The 20,740-nt window shown below is 38.5% G+C and overlaps 1 protein-coding gene across 1 annotated transcript in view; it reads right to left on the reverse strand.

Annotated features, from left to right (window-relative positions):
* Nucleotides 1-20,740, reverse strand: part of DNAH14 (dynein axonemal heavy chain 14) — a 362,094-nt gene that overhangs the window by 209,801 nt on the left and 131,553 nt on the right. Inside the window, exons 30-34 of the mRNA XM_064276952.1 lie at nt 19,183-19,328; nt 18,299-18,367; nt 17,304-17,490; nt 15,389-15,465; nt 6,185-6,356 (exon numbers count right to left, since the gene is read on the reverse strand). Coding sequence (XP_064133022.1) covers nt 6,185-6,356; nt 15,389-15,465; nt 17,304-17,490; nt 18,299-18,367; nt 19,183-19,328 — 651 coding nt within the window. The remainder of the gene's footprint in view (nt 1-6,184; nt 6,357-15,388; nt 15,466-17,303; nt 17,491-18,298; nt 18,368-19,182; nt 19,329-20,740) is intronic.

The raw sequence follows: 20,740 nt of genomic DNA on the forward strand, positions 1-20,740 counted from the left end.
CAGGAAAATGGAGAAAAGAACAACAGAACAAATCCAACCCAACACAACACACGAAAATAATGTAGAAAATAGAGAATCAAATAGAAAATAAAAATAACAGAGAAAATAAACAAATGCAAAAGCTGTCTGTTTGAACAAATTAATTATATATGGACTTCAAACAAGAATGATCAATAATAAAAAACTATAGCAGAGATTTTAAAATGAGAGTACTATGAACAACTTAATAATTTGAAAACATAAAACATGTTGGCATAAAGAATAAGGAACTTGAATTGATCAATAAGTAACAAAAATTAAAACAACATTCAAAGCCTCTTCTCACTACCTCCCCCAAAATCCAGACACAAATAGTGTTATAATGAGTTTTACCAAAAATTTAAGGGATAGTTCATTTTTATCTCATGTAAGATTCTCCAGAAAATAGAGCAGCGATTCTTGACCAGCTTATTTTTAAGAAATCGTAAAATCTTGTTTATAAAACCAGTTAAGGGCATTTAACTTATTAATGTTAAAAACCAAAAACCAAACCCATTGCCGTTGAGTAGATTCCGACTCATAGTGACCCTGTAGGACAGAGTAGGACTTCCCCACAGGATTTCCTGGTGGTGCAGTGGTTAAAACATTTGACTGCTAATTGAAAGGTCAGCAGTTCAAAACCACCAGTGGCTCTGTGGGAAAAAGATGTGGCAGTCTGCTTCTGTAGAGATTTACAGCCTTGGAAACCCTGTGGGGTCGCTAAGAGTCAGCATCAATTCGACAACAGTGGTCACTTATTAATGTAGATGTGAAAATTCTAAATTAAATATTAGCTAACTTAATCCAATAGTCTCCCACTCGTGTGTCAGTTTGTCATACTGCAGGAGTTCGTGTATTGCTGTGATGCTAGAAGCTATGCCGCTGGTATTCACATACCAGCAGGGTCACCCATGGTGGAGAGGTTTCAGCTGAGCTTCCAGACTAAGACAGACTAGGAAGAAGGACCCGGCAGTCTACTTCTGAAAAGAACTAGCCAGTGAAAACCTTATGAATAGCAGTAGAACACTGTCTGATATAGTCCTGGAAGAGAAGTCCCTCTGGTTGGAAGGCACTCAAAATACAACTGGGGAAGAGCTGCCTCCTCAAATTAGAGTCAACCTTAATGATGTGGAAGGAATCAAGCTTTTGGGACCTTCATTTGCTGATGTGGCATGACTCAAAAAGAGAAAAAACAGCTGCAAACCATTAATACTCAGTACCTGGAATGTACAAAGTATGAATCTAGGAAAATTGGATATCATCAAAAATGAAATGGAACACATTAGTGAGCTGAAATGGACTGGTCCTGGTCATTCTGAATCAGACAATTAAATGGGTTAGTATGCTGGGAATAACAAATTTAAGAGAAACGGCATTGCGTTCATCGTCAAAAAGAACATTTCAAGATCTGTCCTGAAGTACAATGCTGTCTGTGATAGAATAATATCCATACACCTACAAGGAAGACCAGTTAATACGACTATTATTCAAATCTATGCACCAACCACTAAGGCCAAAGAGGAAGAAACTGAAGATTTTTACCAACTTCTGCAGTCTGAAATTGATTTAACATGCAATCGGGATGCACTGAGAATTACTGGTGATTGGAATGCGGAAGGTGGAAGCAAACAAGAAGGATTGATAGTTGGAAAATATGGCCTTGGTGATAGAAACAATGCCAGAGATCACATGATTGAATTTTCCAAGACCAACAGCTTCTTCACTGCGAATACCTTTTTTCACCAACATAAGTGGCAACTATACATGTGGACCTCACCAGATGGAATACATAGGAGTCAAAGTGACTACAACTGTGGAAAGAGACAATGGAAAGGCTCAATATCATCAGGCAGAACAAGGCCGGGGCCGACTGTGGATCAGACCATCAATTACTCATATGCAAGTTCAAGCTGAAACTGAAGAAAATTATAACAAGTCCACAAGAACCAAAGTATGACCTTGAGTGTATCCCACATGAATTTAGAGACCATCTCAAGAATAGGTTTGACATGTTGAACACTAATGAGCAAAGACCAGACGAGTTGTGGAATGACATCAAGGACATTATACATGAAGAAAGCAAGAGGTCATTAAAAAGATAGAAGAGAAAGAAAAGACCTAAATAGATGACAGAAGAGACTCTGAAACTTGCTCTTGAACATCAAGTAGCTAAGGAAAAAGGAAAAAGTGATGACATAAAGGAGCTGAACAGAAGGTTTCAAAGGATCCCTCAAGAAGGCAAAGACCTGGAGATAGAAAAGCAAAAGGGAAGAACACATTCAGCATTTCTCAAGCTGAAAGAACTGAAGAAAAAATTCAAGCCTCAAGTTGCAACACTGAATGATTCTACGGGGAAAATATTAAATGACACAGGAAGTATCAAAAGAAGATGGAAGGATTATACAGAGTCACTATACCAAAAAGAACTCATCAGTGTTCAACCATTTCAGGAGGCAACATATGATCAGGAACCAGTGGTACTAAAGGAAGACGTCCAAGCCGCACTGAAGGCATTGGCAAAAAACAAGGCTCCAGGAGTTGATGGAATACCAATTGAGATGTTTCAAAAATAGATGTAGCATTGGAAGTTTTCACTCGTCTATGCCAAGAAATTTGGAAGACAGCTACCTGGCCAACCAACTGGAAGAGATCCCTATTTATGCCTATTCCCAAGAAAGGAGATCCAAGCAAATGTGGAAATTATCAAACAATATCATTAATATCACAGACAGTAAAATTTTGAGAAGATCGTTCAAAAGTGCCTGTAGCAGTGTATCAACAGGGAACTGCGAGAAACTCAGGCAAGATTCAGAAGAGGACGTGGAACCAGGTACGTCATTGCTGATGTCAGATGGATTCTGGATGAAAGCGGAGAATACCAGAAAGAAGTTTACCTGTGTTTTATTGACTATACTAAGGCTTTGAATGTATGGATCATAACAAATTATGGATAACATTGTGGAGAATGAGAATTCCAGAACACTTGTTTGTGCTCATGAGGAACCTGTACAGGCAGTCATTCAAACAGAACAAGGGGATACTGCATGGTTTAAAGCCAGGAAAGGTGTGTGTCAGGGTTGTATCCTTATACCATACCTATTCAATCTCAATGCTGAGCAAATAATCCAAGTTGCTGCACTATACGAAGAAGAATTTGCATCAGGATTGGAGGAAGACTCATTAACAACCTGTGTTATGCAGGTGACACAACCTTGCTTGCTGAAAGTGAAGAGGACTGGAAGCATTTACTGATGAAGATCAAAGACTACAGCCTTCAGGATGGATTACAACTCAACATAAAGAAAACAAAAATCCTCATAACTGGATCAATAAGCAACATCATGATAAATGGAGAAAAGATTGAGGTTGTCACAGATTTCATTTTACTTGGATTCGCAATCAATATCCATACAGTCAAGAAATCAAAAGACGTATTTCATTGTGCAAATCTGTTGCAAAAGACTTCTTCAAAGTGTTGAAAAGCAAAGATGTCACCTTGAGGACCAAGGTGTGCCTGACCGAAGCCATGGTGTTTTCAGTTGCCTCATATGTATGCGATAGCTGGACAGTGAATAAGGAAGTCCAAAGAAGAATTGACGCCTTTGAACTGTGGTGTTGGCAAAGAATATTGAATATACCATGAAATGCTAGAAGAACAAACAAATCTGTCTTGAAGTAAGGGCAACCAGAATGTCCTTTAGAAGCAAGGATGGCGAGACTACGTCTCACATACTTTGGACATGCTATCAGGACAGATCAGTCCCTGGAGAAGAACACCATGCTTGGTAATGTAGAGGGTCAGTGAAAAAGAGGAAGACCCTCAACGGGATGGATTGACACAGTGGCTGCAACAATGGGCTCAAGCATAGCAACAATTGTGAGGATGGTGCAGGACCGGGCAGTGTTTCATTCTCAGTTGTTACGAGTCAGAACTGACTGGACAGCACCTAACACCACCACCACCAACAATCCAGTAGTATATCAAAAATAAGGTGATCATAGAGTGTGGTACATTCCAAGAATGCAAGGATGGTTCAACACCAGAAAACTATCATTAAAAATATTAAAACGATGGATAGATATTGGATACAACTGCCATTATTTTAATATGACATGATGATTTACCAAGAAAAATCAAGAGAATAGACAAAAGGCTAGTTACTAGTGGGAGAACTTAGCAAGTTGCTAGATTTCAAGATCAACTTACCAAATCAATGGCATTTTGCTACACCTGCAATAATCAACTAGGAATATAATAAAAATTAGACAGCATTATCAGCCCAAACTATAAGTTATTTTGGAATTAACTTAAGTATAAAATGATACAATTAATAAAATTTGAGAGACAATGATGGTAAGAAATCAGGACACAGAATAAGCTTTTTCTGTCAGAGAGTCGGAAGGTACCATTTTTAATTTACAAAGTTAAGAAAACAAGAGTGTTAGCACTATTGCCTAAATTTGGGTTGCTGTTATTGTTGGTTGCCATCAGTCAATGTGACTCATGGGGAGACCATGAGTGCAGAGTAGAACCTGAGAGTTTTCAAGGCTGTGGGCTTTCAGAAGCAGATTGCCAGGCCTGTCTTCTGAGGTGCCTCTGGGTGAGTCTGAACCACCAACTTTTCCCTTAGTAGTTGAGGGCTTAACCATTTGTGTCACCCAGGGGAAGGAAGAGGGTATATACTAATTTTTACTGCTCCTATTAGAGAACTAATGGATTTGATCCAAATAAAAACTACGGACATTAGAGAAAGGTATAGTTGTAATGATTTAAAAAAAAAATTATTGAAAGGTATAGTTGTAATGATTACCCGTAGAATAAAAATATAAACCTGCATAAAAATCAGAAGACAAAGAATAAAAAAGCAAAAGCAAGTAAAATGAAGACTTAAAAAAGCTATAAAAACAAAAAAAAGATAACATAAAATAATATTCCAGAATTAAGATCAGATTTGACACGTCTGTAAATGTAACTAGGCTTATTTCATCTATTAAAAAAGAATATCTTCAGATTGGATCACAAAGAAAAGCCAACTAACTTTATGCTGTATAAAAGAGACACAAAACAGTGATTCATAAAGTCTGAAAATAAAAGAATGTACAAGACAAGCAAACAAACAGAAAACAGGGTTAACGGTCTTAATAACAAACAGTGAGTTCCAGTGAAAGGAAACAATGTTTAAAGGCCTGATGTCTGATAAGGACCTAGAGGAGCCAGAGAACAGTGAGATGTTCAGGGTGGAAAGAATATGGAGGAGAAGGGGGTTAAGGAAGGAAAGATAGGATATATTGGAAAAGTAGGATATACTAGGTCTAGCCAGATTGTGAAAGGCATTATACATCAAGATAATTAATCTGGATTTTTGTACTACAGGCAACATTGATCCAACAGTGGCTTTACGTGATCAACCATACGTTTCAGGAAAGCAACTCTGGTGGCCATATGGAAATATACTGGAATGCAGGGAGTAGTAGAAGGATATCTAACAGAAGAAGCAAGAGATATTGGGATTCTACCCAGACTAAGGCAATGGCGGTGAGGTTGTGTATGTAAGAGAGACAACAAAGTGCTCTACAATTATAATGTGTAATTTTAATGATCACAAAATATTTACATTTTAAAGTATTTTTAGTAACTCTGATCTAATTTGATTTTAAGAGTACCTCTATAAGGTAGGAAGAGCAGACACTATTATCCCCATTTAACTCTATAACCCCAAAAAATCCACTGCTGTGGAGTCGATTCCCATTCATTTGACCCTATAAAAAAAAAAAAAATAGGACAGAGTAAAACTGCTTAATATAGTTTCCAAGGAGCAGCTGGTGGATTCGAACTGCTGACCTTTTGGTTAGCAGCCGTAGCTCTTAACCATTGTGCTACCAGGGCTCCACTTGAAAGATGAGCAAATTGAGAGACAAAATATGTAATAGTCTTCCTTGTCTAAACATACGCAGTTCATTTTTCTTTCCGTTACACTAAAATGATATGCTAAAAGCTCTTTTTTCTCCCCAAGGGGGAAATATATATCCAAGTATTTTTTTCCCCAAAGTTATCACATGAATACAGTATTTCAGAAAGAACTATAATATTTTTAACCCTCATCTACTTTCTTAAATGATATTCCACATATAAATCATCTGTGACTGTTTTCAAAGGTCTTATTACCTCCAAGGCAAGTTGATTTACGTTGGGAACTGCAGCTCCAGGAAAAATATCTCCTATAATTTTTTCAAAAAGTGGGACATCATCAGGAAGAAATTTTGGTAAACTAGCTTCTCTTATAGCCTGGATAATGATCTGAGTTTCATCTGTTTCACAAAGACTCTCACCAGGGTTACTGTAATGGTGGAAGAAAACAAAGAACAAGTTAGCAGTTATGCTTTGCTGACATTAGAGACCATCGATATTCTTTTATAGGGGTGATTATTCCATTATTCTTTCCTGCTCTCCCTCACTACAAAGCAGCTATGTGGTTTGGCTGGGGTTAATCTGGTCTCCAGTCCCAGAGACGGCCCTGACTGGTCTAGAACAATGAGGGTAATGTCATTCCCCAGTGACTGCTTCCAGATGGGCATTGCATCAATCAGGGTTTTTAATCGCAAATAGCAGAAATGAACTCTAGGTTAATATCAAGTGAAAAATAACATGAATTTATTAAAAATCTCTATCAGGGCCAGAGAACTAGGCTTGCAGGGTATTTATCTAGGAACAACGGCCAAAATCATGCTACAGGACTGGTCCTATGAAGGCACGACTGCTACCATCAATGGGTCCAGAGAGCAGTGGTTGTCCCGCCAATACTGGGGCTTGCTGCCTCTGCGGCTTCTGGTAGCTGGATATAGCTGCTGCCACTGCTGTTACCCTCCCCAAAAAGGCTCTGGGTATAGCCTATTCCTTTCTTTTTTTTTAATTAGACTATTTTTTTAGAGGAGTTTTAGATTTCTAGAAAAATTTAGCAGAAAGTACAGAGAATTCCCAAATACCCCTTCTACTCCCACCCACAGTTTTCCTTATTAACACCTTGCATTGGTGTAGTACACTTGTTTACAGTGATGACACAATATTGATACATTATTATCAACCAACAGCAACTAACAGCAACAATATTATTAACCAAGGTCCATTTTTCATATTAGGGTTTATTCTTTGTGTTGTACGGTAGTATGGGTTTTCACAAATGCCTAATGTCATATGTCCACGGTTACAGTTTCATACAGTATAGTTTCACCTCCCTGAAAATCCCCTGTGCTCTACCTATTCACCCCTTCCCCATCAGTCACCCCAAGCCCTGGCAACCACCTATCTTTCTACTATCTCTACAGTTTGGCCTCTTCAGGAATGTCATGTAATTGGAACCATACAATATGTAGTCTTTTCCGACTGACTTCTCTCAGTAATTTCAGGTTCCTCCATGTCTTTTCCTGGCTGAATAGCTTATTTCTTTTTATCGTTGAATGATATTCCGTGTATGGATGTACTACGATTTATGAATTGCCCTACTGAAGGAACATCTTGGTTGCTTCCACTTTTCGGCAATTCTGAATAAAGCTACCATGAACATTTGTTTGCAGGTTTTTATGTGTACATAAGCTTTCAACTCTTTTGTGTAAGGTCTTAGTTTCTTAGTGCTGCTATAACAGAAATACTACAGAAGGGTGACTTTAAAGAACAGAAATTAATTTTCTTGTAGTTTAAGAGGCTAGAAGTCCTAAATCAGGGCACTAGCTCTAGGGGAAGGCTTTCTCTGTCCACTCTGGGGGAAAATCCTTATCTCAGCTTCTCTTGCATTCCTTTTGGCATACTCTGAAGATTTCCTTGAGGCATCTATCCTTCCCCCATTCATGCTTACTTGCTTCTGCGCCTAATCTGTTCCACTTATATCTCAAAAGTGATTGTCTTAAGACACATCCTACACTGATATAACTTTGTTAACATAAGAAAGAAAACCCTATTCCTAAATAGGATTACATCCACAGGTATAGGGGTTAGAATTTACAACACATATTTTGAGGCGACACAATTAATTCCATAACGGGTAAACCCAGGAACACGATGGGTTTCCATTCTGAGGACTCTGTCATAAGTCAGTTCTGATGTAAGTAGGATACCTTTTTTTTTTTTTAGTTTTTATTATTATTGCCTTTTATTACCAGTCTCTTTATAAAACTGATCTTTATTTGTCTTTGGGGGTTGACATGAGAATGATAACATCAGCAAAATACTCGCTGCAACACTGTATGTAGTACGTATTACTAACTATAAAATGACCCTCTATTTTACCAAGCATGATGGCTTTCTGATAACATGTCCAAAGTATGTAAGACGAAGTCTCACCATCCTTGCTTCTAAGGAGCTTTCTGACTGTACTACTTCCAAGACAGATTTGTTTGTTCTTCCGGCAGTCCATTGTATATTCAATATTCTTTGCCAACACAACAAATCAAAGGCGTCAATCCTTCAGTCTTCCGCATTCCTTGCCCAGCTCTCACATGCATATGAGGCAAATGAAAACACCATGGCTTGGGTCAGGCTCACCTTAGTCCTTAAACTGACATCTCTTCTTTTTAATGCTTTAAAGAGGTCTTTCGCAACAGATTTGTCCAATGCGATGTGTCATTTGATTTCTTGACTGCTGCTTCCATGGGCGTTGATTGTGGATCCAAGTAAAATGAAATCCTTGACAACTTCAATATTTTCTCCATTTATCATAACATTGCTTATTCGTCCAGTTGTTAGGATTTTTGTTTTATGTTGAAGTATAATCCATACTGAAGGCTGTTGTCTTCGATCTTCATCAGTAAGTGCTTCAAGTCCTCTTCACTTTCAGCATGCAAAGTTGTGTCCTCTACATATCGCAGGTTGTTAATGAGTCTTCTTCCAATCCTGATGCTGCGTTCTTCTTCATATAGTCCAGTTTCTTGGATTATTTGCTCAGCGTACAGATTGAATAAATATGGTGAGAGGATACAACCCTGACGCACACCTTTCCTAACTTTAAACAACGCAGTATCCCCTTGCTCTGTTCGAACGACTGCCTCTTGGTCTAAGTACTGGTTCCTCATGAGCACAATTAAGTGTTCTGGAATTCCTATTCTTCACAATGTTACCCATAATTTGTTATGTTCTGCACAGTTGAACACCTTTGCATAGCCAATAAAACACAGGTAAACATCCTTCTGGTATTTTCTGCTTTCAGCCAGGATCCATCTGACATCAGCAATGATATCCTTTGTTCCACGAACTCTTCTGAATCCTGCTTAAATTTCTGGCAGCTCCCTATAGAGGTACTGCTGCAACTGCTTTTGAGAGATCTTCAGCAGGATTTTACCTGTCTGTTATATTAATGATATTGTTTGATAATTTCTACATTCTGTTGGATCACCTTTCTTTGTAATAGGCATAAATACGGATCTCTTCCAGTCAGATGGCCAGGTAGCTGTCTTCTAAATTTCTTGGCATAGACAAATAAGCTCTTCCAGTGCTGCGTCCATTTGTTGAAACATCTCAATTGGTATTTCGTTAATCCCTGGAGCCTTGCTTTTCGCTAACTCCTTCAGTGCAGCTTGGACCTCCTTTTCCTTCAGTACCATCGATTGTTGATCATATACTACCTCCTGAAATAGTTGAATGTTGACCAATTCTTTTTGGTATGGTGACTCTGTTGTATTCCTCCCATCTTCTTTTGATGCTTCTTCCATTGTTTAATATTTTCCCCATAGAATCCTTCAACACTGCATCTCGAGGCTTGAATTTTCTCTTCAGTTCTTTCAGCTTAAGTAATCCTGGGGGTGTTCTTCCCTTTTGGTTTTCTAACTCCAGGTCTTTGCACACGTTATAGTAATACTTTACTTTGTCTTCTTGAGGCACCCTTTGAAATCTTCTGTTCAGCTCTTTTACTTCATCCTTTCTTCTGTTCACTTTAGCTATTTGACATTCAAGAGAAAGTTTCAGAGTCTCTTCTAACATCCATTTTGGTCTTTTCTTTCTTTCCTGTCTTCCTAATGACCTCTTGCTTTCTTCATGTATGATGTCTTTGATGTCATTCCACAATTCGTCTGGTCTTTGGTCATTAGCATTCAATTCATCAAATCTATTTTTTATTCCTAAGATGGTCTCTAAATTCAGGTGAAATATACTCAATGTCACACTTTGGCTCTTGTGGACTTGTTCTAATTTTCTTCAACTTCAGCTTGAACTTGCATATGAGCAATTGATGGTCTACTCCACGGTGGCCTCTGGCCTTGTTCTGATTGATGATATTGAGCTTTTCTACCATCTCTTTCCACAGATGTTGTCGATTTGATTCCTGTGTGTTCCATCTGGCAAGGTCCGTGTGTATATTTGCCGTTTACGTTGGTGAAAAAAGGTATTTGCAATGAAGAAGCCGTTGGTCTCGAAAATTTCTATCATGCGATCTCTGGGGTCGTTTCTATCACCAAGGCCATATTTTCCAACTACCAATCCTTCTTCTTTGTTTTCAACTTTTGCATTCCAATCACCAGTAATTATCAACGCATTTTGATTGCATATTTGATCAATTTCAGAGTGCAGAAGTTGGCAAAAATCTTCAAGTTTTTCAGTTACTACCACTATTATTCAAATTTATGCACCAACTACTAAGTGGCCTTAGTAGTTGGTGCATAAATTTGAATAATAGTGGTAGTAACTGATCTTCGTTGTAGGTGTATGGATTTTATCCTATCACTGACCGTGCTGTACTTCAGGAAAGATCTTGAAATGTTCTTTTTGTCCATGAATGTGATGCCATTCCTTTTCAATTTGCCATTCCTGGCATAGCAGACCATATGATTGTCTGATTGAAAATGGCGAAAGCAGTCCATTTCAGCTCACTAATACCTAGGATATCGATGTTTATGTGTCCCATTTCATGTTCGATTACTTCCAATTTTCCTAGATTTGTATTTCAGAAATTCCATGTTCTGATTATTAATAGATGTTTGCAGCTGTTTCTTCTCATTTTGAGTTGTGCCACATCAACAAAAGAAGGTCCCTAAAGCTTGACTCCATCCTCATTATTAAGGTTGATTTTACTTTGAGGAGGTAGCTCTTCCCCAGTCTTATTTGAGTGCCTTCCAACCTGAGGGGCTCATCTTCTGGCACTATATCAGACAACGTTCTGCTGCTATTCATTGGCCAGTTTTTTCAGAAGTAGATTGCCAAGTCTTTCTTCCTAGTCTGTCTTAGGCAGACGTTCTGCTGAAACCTGTCTGCCAAGGGTGACCCCACTGGTATTTGAAATATCAGTGGCAAAGCTTCCATTATCACAGCAACAAGTATGCCACCACAGTAGGACAAACTGACAGACACGTGGTGGTCTTTGAAACTAGCTGAGACTTATTTTCTGCCCCAGAACTATGGTAAGACTTATGTGTCAAGTGCAGTTGAAGATACATGAATTCTTCATTTGTTGACAAGCAAATATTTCTTAGCATGGGGTCCCTACAACTCTAGTTGCTGGATAGTTTTCTAAACAAAAGAGGAGATTTGGGAAAATTCTTTAAGGGAACAAGGAAGAAATGTGCCTACAGTAGGCAAAGAAGCACCCCCCCCCCCGCCAAAAAAAAGATCTTTTCACTTCCTAATCCCTGTAACTGGTGAATATTACCTCATGTGGCAAAAGATATGATTAAGTTAATGATCTTGAGAGGGGGCGCTTATCCTAGATTGTCCAGAACTAAATGTAATCACAAGTACCCTTATATGTGAAAGGCAGAGACACAGAAGACAAGGTGATGTGAAGACAGAGGCAGAGATTAGAGCGAGGAGGCCTCATTCCACAGAATGCCAGCAACCAGCAGAAGCTGGGTATGCAAGGAATGGACTCTCCCCTACAGCCTCTGGAGAGCGTGGCCCTGCCAACAACTTTGATTTTGGACTTCTGGCCTCAGGAAACCTGAGAAAATATGTTTCTGTTGTTTTAAGTCCCAGAGTTTATGGCAATTTGTTACAGTAGCCCCAGGAAGTGGAGACTTTTTTTTTTTCCCCCAAATAATTTAAACACCTTAAAGTGTATTTGGGAGTTATGGTTAGCTGCCCCAACATGATCTAGAAAGAGGAGGTAGAAAAAAAAGGAGGGTTAAATTACTATGCACCAGGAAATGAGAGAAGTTTGTAGTATTTTTGGGTACTTAAGAGATAAAATCAGAAGTCTTGGGAAGAATGGGGTGGAATACAGGGAGAGAAAGGGATAGAGAAGGAGAGAGAAAAGAGGCAAAAAGAATTATAATTTTGGGGGAAGAAGAGCCAAGAGACTTTTAAAAAGCAAAACTGTCTAATGTTAATTTTTAAGTTTTTGCTGTGTCTTACTCAGAAAAAAAGTTCCCCAATCCTCTTCATGGTATAGTCAGCTTCCCGCAACCACATCATCTATGTGGTGCTTTGGGGAAATCAAAGAAGTGGGACTGTCCCACTTGTGTCAGCACAGATCAGGGAGAAAACAGCTACTCTGAGTAACTGGAGACAGATCGAGAGTGCACTGGAAACAGGAACTCAGATCGAAGGGTGCCTGTGAGAACTGAGTTTTCTGGCATTTGAAAAAAACTAATGAGGTACTTTGAAATGACAACAGTACCACATTTATGGGGATATTCATTTATGTAAAGGACTAGGTGACTGTAAGACTCGAGGACTTGGGGACATTAAGGAGCGACACTTGGGTTTCACATAGGTACTATTTCTGTTAAATTTCCTAAAAATTAGAAAGCATTTCATAATAGACACCTGTTTACATGCCGTCAATATTATGTAGATAGGCTGCCATTTTGGAACGTATGCCTCAGTTCTTTATTTTTAAGAAAAAAAATGTTACAAAAAGAGCTGAAGCTTGGCCCTTATCCTTTGCCCAACCCCCTCATGCAACATTTTGTACTTTTTACTACACGTGTACGTCTTATGCAGTAAGCAATGCATGTTATTTTCTGTGTTAAAAAAATTCATCTAAATGGCAGCGTGTTGATGTATCCTTTTGCAACATGTCCATCACTATGTTTTTCATTTAGTTTTTTAATAGGTAATACATGCATATTGCCCCCAGTCAGACCAGTTCAGGATGATATACATTGAAAATTCTTTTCCTGAACCCTTGTCTCTTCCACCTTTTTCAGTAATGAAAAAGAATGCCTGCTTCCCTTAACCTCACCCACAGAAAGTTCTGCCCAAATTTTATATTTTTGCCCATTTGATAAAAGAGAAACAGTAGTTCAGTGAGTTTGTATTTCTCTCATGGGTGGAGTTGAGTGTATTTTCACATATTTAGGGTACTTTCAGGTTTCATTTTTTGAGAATGTCTGCTGATGTCCTTTGTCCATTTTTCTATCTGGTTGTTGATTTTTCCCCCATTTTTTTACAAATTCTTTTATGTATTACAGTGATGAGTTATTTGACTGTGATATTAGTTGCAGTATCGACATTTTGTGTCCTCAAATACTTTCATGTTTTATATTTTTTACATTAAAAATCTTGGATCCTTTTAGTTTATCCTGGTGAATGATATAAACCATGGTTGCACATTGATCTTTATCCAGATGGCTGTTAAATTTTCCCAACACCATTTGTTAGGAAGTCTATTCTTACCTCCTGATGTATAACATACTAAACGTCCATATGTATTTGGATCTATTTCTGGACTTTCTATACTGTCCCATCAGTTTGCCTTTCCATTCATGATCCAGTACCACAATGTTGTAATTATTGAGGCTTTATAATATGTCTTAGTACTTAAAGGGACATTTCTCCTTCATTCCTCTTGCTTTTCAGGAGTTTTCTAGGTAGACTTACTTATTTTTCAAGGGAATTTTAGGATCAGCTTGCTTAAAATCAAACAAACAAAAAAACTCTTTTTGTATTTTTTACTGGAGTTGTATTTCCACTCATAAATTAACATTTAGAGTATATACATCTTTATGATGTTAAGAATGTGGTGTATTTCATTTATTCAAGTTTTCATTTGTGTCTTTCAATAGTGTTTTAAAGTTTGCATCATGTGGGTTTTACACGTTTCTCATACAGGCATGTTTATGTAGGTCTTACATTTTCTTATTAAGCTATTGCTCTTCGAAATGGGATCTTTTATTCCTTCTATCTTTTATTATACAAAACGTAAAGCATACTTTTTAAAGAATAGGCTGTATTGGGGAAAGGTTGTTAGTTGCTGCCGAGTTGATTTCAACTATGGTGATCCCATGTGTGCAGAGTAGTTTTGTGCACTTTTTCTTCCTCTTTTTTCATATTGTTCAAACAACCTCTGCCATATTTTACTGTGACGCTCCAGGGGCTCCTGTTTTATATTATCATCACTACTTATAATTCTACACATTATTTTCCTAGTTGTGTGTAACACCCTTTGACCTACATTCTTTTATAAGTTTTTAAATTTTTTTTTACTATACTAAAATATATGTAAGAGTCCCTGGATAGTGAGGCACTTGGCTACTAACCAAAAGATTAGAAGTTCAAGTCCACCCAGAAGTACCTCAGAGAAAAAGGCCTGACAATCCACTTCTAAAAAAATCAGCCATTGAAAACCCTATGGAGTACAGTTCTACTGTGACACACGTGGGGCTGCCATGACTTGGAGTTGACTCAATGGCAACTGGTGGTGAGGAAAATATAAATACCATAAAATTTGCCATTTTAATCATTTTTAAGTGCATGGCATTAATTACATTCACAATGTTGTACAGTCACCACTATCTATTTCCAAAATTTTCATCCCTCAAACAGAAACTCTGTACCAGTGAGTACAATGGGTAAGATAACTCCCCATAACTTCCTCACCCCAACCACCAGTAACCGCTAATCTACTTTCTGTCTCTCTGTATTTGGCTATTCTAGATACTTCATATAAGTGGAATCATAACGATATTTGTTCTTTTGTGGCTGGCTTCTTTCACTCATCATGTTTTAAGGTTCAGCCATGTTGCACTATATATTAGAACTTCATTTTTCTTTATGGGCGAATACTATTCTGTTGTATGGTACACATTTTATTTAACCATTTGTCTGCTGATGAACATTTATTTTGCTTCCACTTTTTGGCTATTGCGAGTAATGCTGCTACGAACATTTGCCTACAAGTATCTGAGTCTCTGCTTTCAAGTCTTCTGGGCTTGTACCTAGGTATGGAAATACTGGGTCAGATGACAGTTCTGTTTTTAATTTTTTGAAGAACTACCAAACCGTTTTCCACTGCTGCTGCATCATTTTACATTACCACCAGTAATGCAGGAGGATTTCAATTTCCCCACATCCTTACCAACACTTGTTATTTCCCCTTTTTTTTTTTATCATAGCCATATGAAGTGGTATCTCATTGTTGACCTAACACTCTTAACTCAAAATTTAACTGACCATTTAAACTCCTGTTTCTTCTTTCCAGCCATTACTAACACCGTCTTCAGGGACCTCATGCCAAAATCATAGTGATCCTATCAAACGTTAAAATATTTGAGTTATTGAAGATTCTGAAGGAAAAATGGAACAATTTGGAAATAAATACATATATGGTTAAATTATTGATCATCTATGCTACACAGAGAAATAGTGATGTGGGTTTAAAAAACCCCCAGTTCTGGCTTGAGGACCATGGTTTCAGGGGACATATAAGTCAATTGGTATAATAAAAGCTACTAAGAAAACATTCTGTACCCCACTTTGGAGAGTGGTATCTGGGGTCTTAAACACTAGCAAGCAGCCATCTAAGATGCATCAATTGGTCTCAACCCACCTGGAGCAAGGAAAAATGAAGAACTCCAAAGACAGAAGGTAATTTTGAGCCTAAGAGACGGAAAGGACCACATAAACCAGAGACTACATCAGCCGGAGACCAGAAGAGCTAGATGGTGCCCGGCCACAACCAATGACTTCCCTGACAGGGAATTCAACAGAGAAACCCTGAAGGAGCAGGAGAGCAGTGGGATGAAGACCCCAAATTCTCATAAAAAGACCAAACTTAATGGTCAGACTGGGACTGGAGGGACCCCAGAGGCCATGGTCCCCAGACCTTCTGTTAGCCCAAGATAGGAACCATTCCCAAAGCTAACTCTTCAGATAGAGATTGGACTGGAATAGTGGATGGAAAGTGATACTGGTGAAGAACGAGCTTCTTGGATCAAGTGGACACATGAGACTATGTTGGCATCTCCTGTCTGGAGGGGAGATGAGAGGACAGAGGGGGCCAGAAGCTACTCAAATGGACACAAGGAGAGAGAGTAGAACGAAGAACTGTGCTACCTCATTAGAGGGAGAGCAATTAGGAGTGTATGGCAAAGTATATGTAAATTTTTGTATGAGAAACTGACCTGATTTGTAAACTTTCACTTAAAGCATAATAAAAATTAATTAAAAAAAAAATTCTGCTTCTAATGCTTTTGCTTCCCTAGCATACTGGTGCTCCTATGAGTCTCCATCTTAAGAGAAAGGCTGACAAGTATTGAAGAAAGGTGTTAGAGGCTATCAGTATCTGAATTAGATTTTCTCTGAAATGGAAAAGAGATGAATCAAAAGAATACTGAAGAGAAGAGCACTTTGGAGATAATATAGTTATGTGTCCAAACCATTTTCGGTTAGAAACACTCATTAAGCTGTCATATCCTATAACTGTAATTCTCAAAGTCTGGTACTCAGATCAGCAGCAACAGTACCACCAGAAAACTTGTCAGAAATGCAAACTCTCAAGCCCGCCCCAGACCTACCTGATCAGAAACTCTGGGGATGAGGCCCAGCAATTTGTTTTAAAAAGTCTTCCAAATTATTCTGATGCACAATAAAGTTTGAGAACTACCGCTCTGTATCATACACCTCCTTGCTTAGAGAAAGTATCTGTTAAAATAACAGATACTCTCATACTCTCTCCAGGTCTTGGAGGAACGGCTTGAAAGCTTGTTTACAAAATCCAAAAAAATAAGTTGCTGTCTAGCCGACTCCAACTCATGGTGATCCTACGTCTACCTGATTTTTTGGAAGTAGATTTCCAGACCTTTCCTCCAAGGTGTCTCTGGGTGGACTTGATCTTCCAACCTTTCAGTTAGCAGCCTATCTTATTAACCATCTGTACCACCCAGGGACTTATTTACATTTTGACTACATATTACCTTACATTCAAGTTGGTCCATGGACTTGATTTGTGGATAGGAATTCTAGCCTCACTATTTTTCCAGGTCATTCCCATACCAACACTATAAACAGAAAAGCCTCATTTAAAGTTACTTTTATTTTTTTTTTATATATAGTCACTTTAAAATATTTGGGAAAAGCTGTTCTTTACCTGTGGTGAGAGATGTTTGCTGCCTAATTCGAAAAGGTTAGCTAGCTTTCCAGAGAGTGTTTTTGAAGATTTGAAGCCATGTGAAAACAGCATTATTTCAGCAATCATTTGATAATGGGGCACCATCATTGCCACTGGGCGAAACAGAGATTTTAAGTTATCTGGGAGTTCTACTCGACCTTTGTATCTTCACAGGATAATGAAAACAAATACACAAACAAACAAACAAACAAAAACACCACTTTTCAGTTTTTCAAATGAGGAACCAAATAATATAATTTCTCCCCAAATAATTCTATAGCTTTTTACATGATCTTGGAAACCCTGGTGACATAATGGTTAAGAGCTATGGCTGGTAACCAAAAAAGGTCAGCAGTTCGAATCCCCCAGGCACTCCTTGGCAACCCTAGGGGCCAGTTCTACTCTGTCCTATAGAGTCGTTATGAGTCGGAATTGACTCGATGGCAATGGGTATGGGTTACATGATCTTTATCTGAAAACAGGAAGTTTACAAGGTCATTTGTACTGCACTTTTCATCTCACAGGTTTCTGGCTTATCATTCTTTTTTTCTGTTCCTTCTCCCACAATTCACCTCATATCAGTTTCTTTTGATTCTCTGGACTAGCAGAGTAATAAACCAACAGATAGTCATTGAACCTGTTTAGCTTCCACTCCCTGTAACCATCACATCCTTGTCCCTCCTGCCACTCTCATCAGCTTTTCTGTTCTCTTTGTGACCAACTGCAGGCCTTTTCCTTTCTTCCGCTATTCTTGAAGTGAAAATGCCTCTTGGTCAGAAAGCTGAATGTGAGATCATCCATATGGATAAGTGCAGAGCTGCAGCTGTTCATAAATTGTGGGTAGGGAGGAATTTAGAGATGGAGTGGAGGGTGAATGACAGATAAACTATGTCGGACAACTCCATCTGGGAGTATGATCTAAGGAAAGGATTTTGGCCTATCTCCACTCCTACCACAGATTCACTGATACTTACCCAGGATTCATGGTGATAAATATTGCACAAGACATATTGATACGAATTTCTTTTCCTTCCAGTACAAACCTATAATACATTACAGTATACGTCACAAAGAGAACTATTTTCTCTAGGCCAAAGTATGTAAAAACTACAAGTGAGTTTGGGAACTTTCCTAAGGTTGTGTTACATTTAAACCCAAACAGAGCTAGAAGCAGATTATCCGGTAAGCAACGTAAGCACAGGCTGACTTGTGCTTACCTTGTTTACTGTAGTATAAAAGTTTGGACAAAGTCCATGAGAGTAAACCCAGATGTGTCCATTAAGCATCAAGTTAGAAATATTAGATTTTAAGAAAAATTTAAACCTACAAGCCCACTTATGCCTATTAAGTAAATCGTGTGAGTTCCTGCGTTTATCGAAGAGGAAACATTTTTGCTTTTATTAGCAAACATTAGAAATTCTAACATAAAAATACTGTTATTGCGGGGCTTTTCATAAAAGCACATTAATGAGAGTAATCAGGCAGAAGTGACTTCAGGTATGTGGCCAGTAGGATTTTGTTTTTTAAAAAGGATGCAATGTAGAATGAAAGAAAAAGAGCTTTTGTTTGGTTTCTTCAAATACAATGTAGTATTGCCTATGAAAAGGTACTAAGAGAATTTAACTTGCAAGTTGCAAGAGAGTAATTAGAATATATTTGCCTTATTTTCCTGGTATATATATTTTCATGTTATTTGCCAAGCAAAGGAAACAGCTAACTGCCATTCTTTGTGTTACATGCTTCCAAAAAAAAAAAAAACCCTAACACTTGTTTTCGAAAAAAATATTTAACCATGATTAACTAAACAGTAAATGTAGGTTAGATTTTCATTCAAATATATAAACATATTAACAAATACCTGACAGAATAGCTGTCTTTTGCTTCCTTAATTGTTAGAATTTGTGAGGCAATAACTGAGAGAACTTCCATATCAATTCGATTGAATTCATCAAAACAACACCACGCTCCTGACTGAACTAGTCCAAACAAGAATTTTCCCATTATCTTTAAAAAAAAAAAAAAAGATTAATTACAAAAATTATTATAAAGCTGGGAAAACTTACTAGGATATTAATTTGTTCATGTTCTTCTCACCTTACTCAAACCAAGCAAACATCCTTTGCCCTTCCTCACCTCAGCTATTTTCGTAGGGCTGAACGCAGCACCAGCTTAGAAGCTGAGGAGTCACCTACTCTGCCTGTCTTTCATAAGAGCAGTAGCAACCTCTGATGTGCACAGGGACCATGTAGGCAAGGGTCACAGTTACGATCGCACAAGGTGGACACCACTCCCGCGGTCGCGGTTTACCTCACATGGCTATCTATACACTGGGGTAAGGAGTCTACAGTTTTCTGGCAGATGGCCTTTAAGTATCTGGAGGTAGCAGCCCCTTTTTCTGGATCAGTGCAAGACTCCTTCCGACTTAGGGGTGGGCTGCTGGTAGGTAACGCAGATGAGTGAATCAGGCCCCGTTTAAGACAAGAAATGGACTCTGGCCAGGCTTGAAGGCCTGGTTTCGGCCAGTTACTAGCCGGCAGGTCCAAGGCGGCCAGACCCTCTAGTGTTCTGTGAGAGGCTGGAAGCCTGCACTGTGATCTACTGATTTGTAAATGTTAGAAACTGAGACAGATAAAAATAACAAAACAGACAAAAACACTGTCAAGCCAAACAATACCTGTGGGCTGAATACAGGTTGAGGAGATTGTACTATACCTCCCAGAGAGGGAAGGGAAAAGGGATGAAACAGCTTGAGAGAGAAAACCTCAGATGCGAAGGGCGCACAAGTTGGTTCCTCCCACAGGGCAGCAAAGAATCGGATCTTGTCTTCACAAAATGTTTGCTATTGTGTTCACCATGGGAATTTTTTTGGTATTAATTTTGACTTTTTTTTTTTAAAGATTGCATTAAGATATTATTTATCTTAATTACTAGGTTTTTGGCTCCGCCTTAAATTTTCCTGAGGAGGCAAGTGCCTCACTTACCTCACTGCAGTCCCAGTCTGGAGTCCTGGTGGTGAAGTGGCTTAGAGCCCAGCTGCTAACCAAAACGTGGGCAGTTCAAATCCACCAGGCGCTCCTTGGAAGCCCTAAGGTTTCCCTGTCCTTATAGGGTCACTATGACTGGGAATTGACTCTACGGCAATGGGTTTGGTTGTTTGGTTTTAGTTCCAGTCCTGCTGGACCCCACTGGAGGGTAGTTTGCAGGAAGGTAGCAACAGACTCTGTTAGCTAGGTGTCTTCAAGATAATAATTACATTTGCTTATTTATGTTTATTGATATTTTTAAGGTGCTAACTGAGCACAGATTGGAAATGCAGGATCTCAGAGGTAATGTGCTTTGAACTCCAGATGAAATGACAACAATAAAATGTAAAAGGTTCAGACTTATAATGCAAAACAAAGTAAACTGTAGTGTTT

The sequence above is a fragment of the Loxodonta africana genome, chromosome 25 (assembly GCF_030014295.1).
Source record: "Loxodonta africana isolate mLoxAfr1 chromosome 25, mLoxAfr1.hap2, whole genome shotgun sequence".
NCBI classification, from domain to species: Eukaryota; Metazoa; Chordata; class Mammalia; order Proboscidea; family Elephantidae; genus Loxodonta; species Loxodonta africana.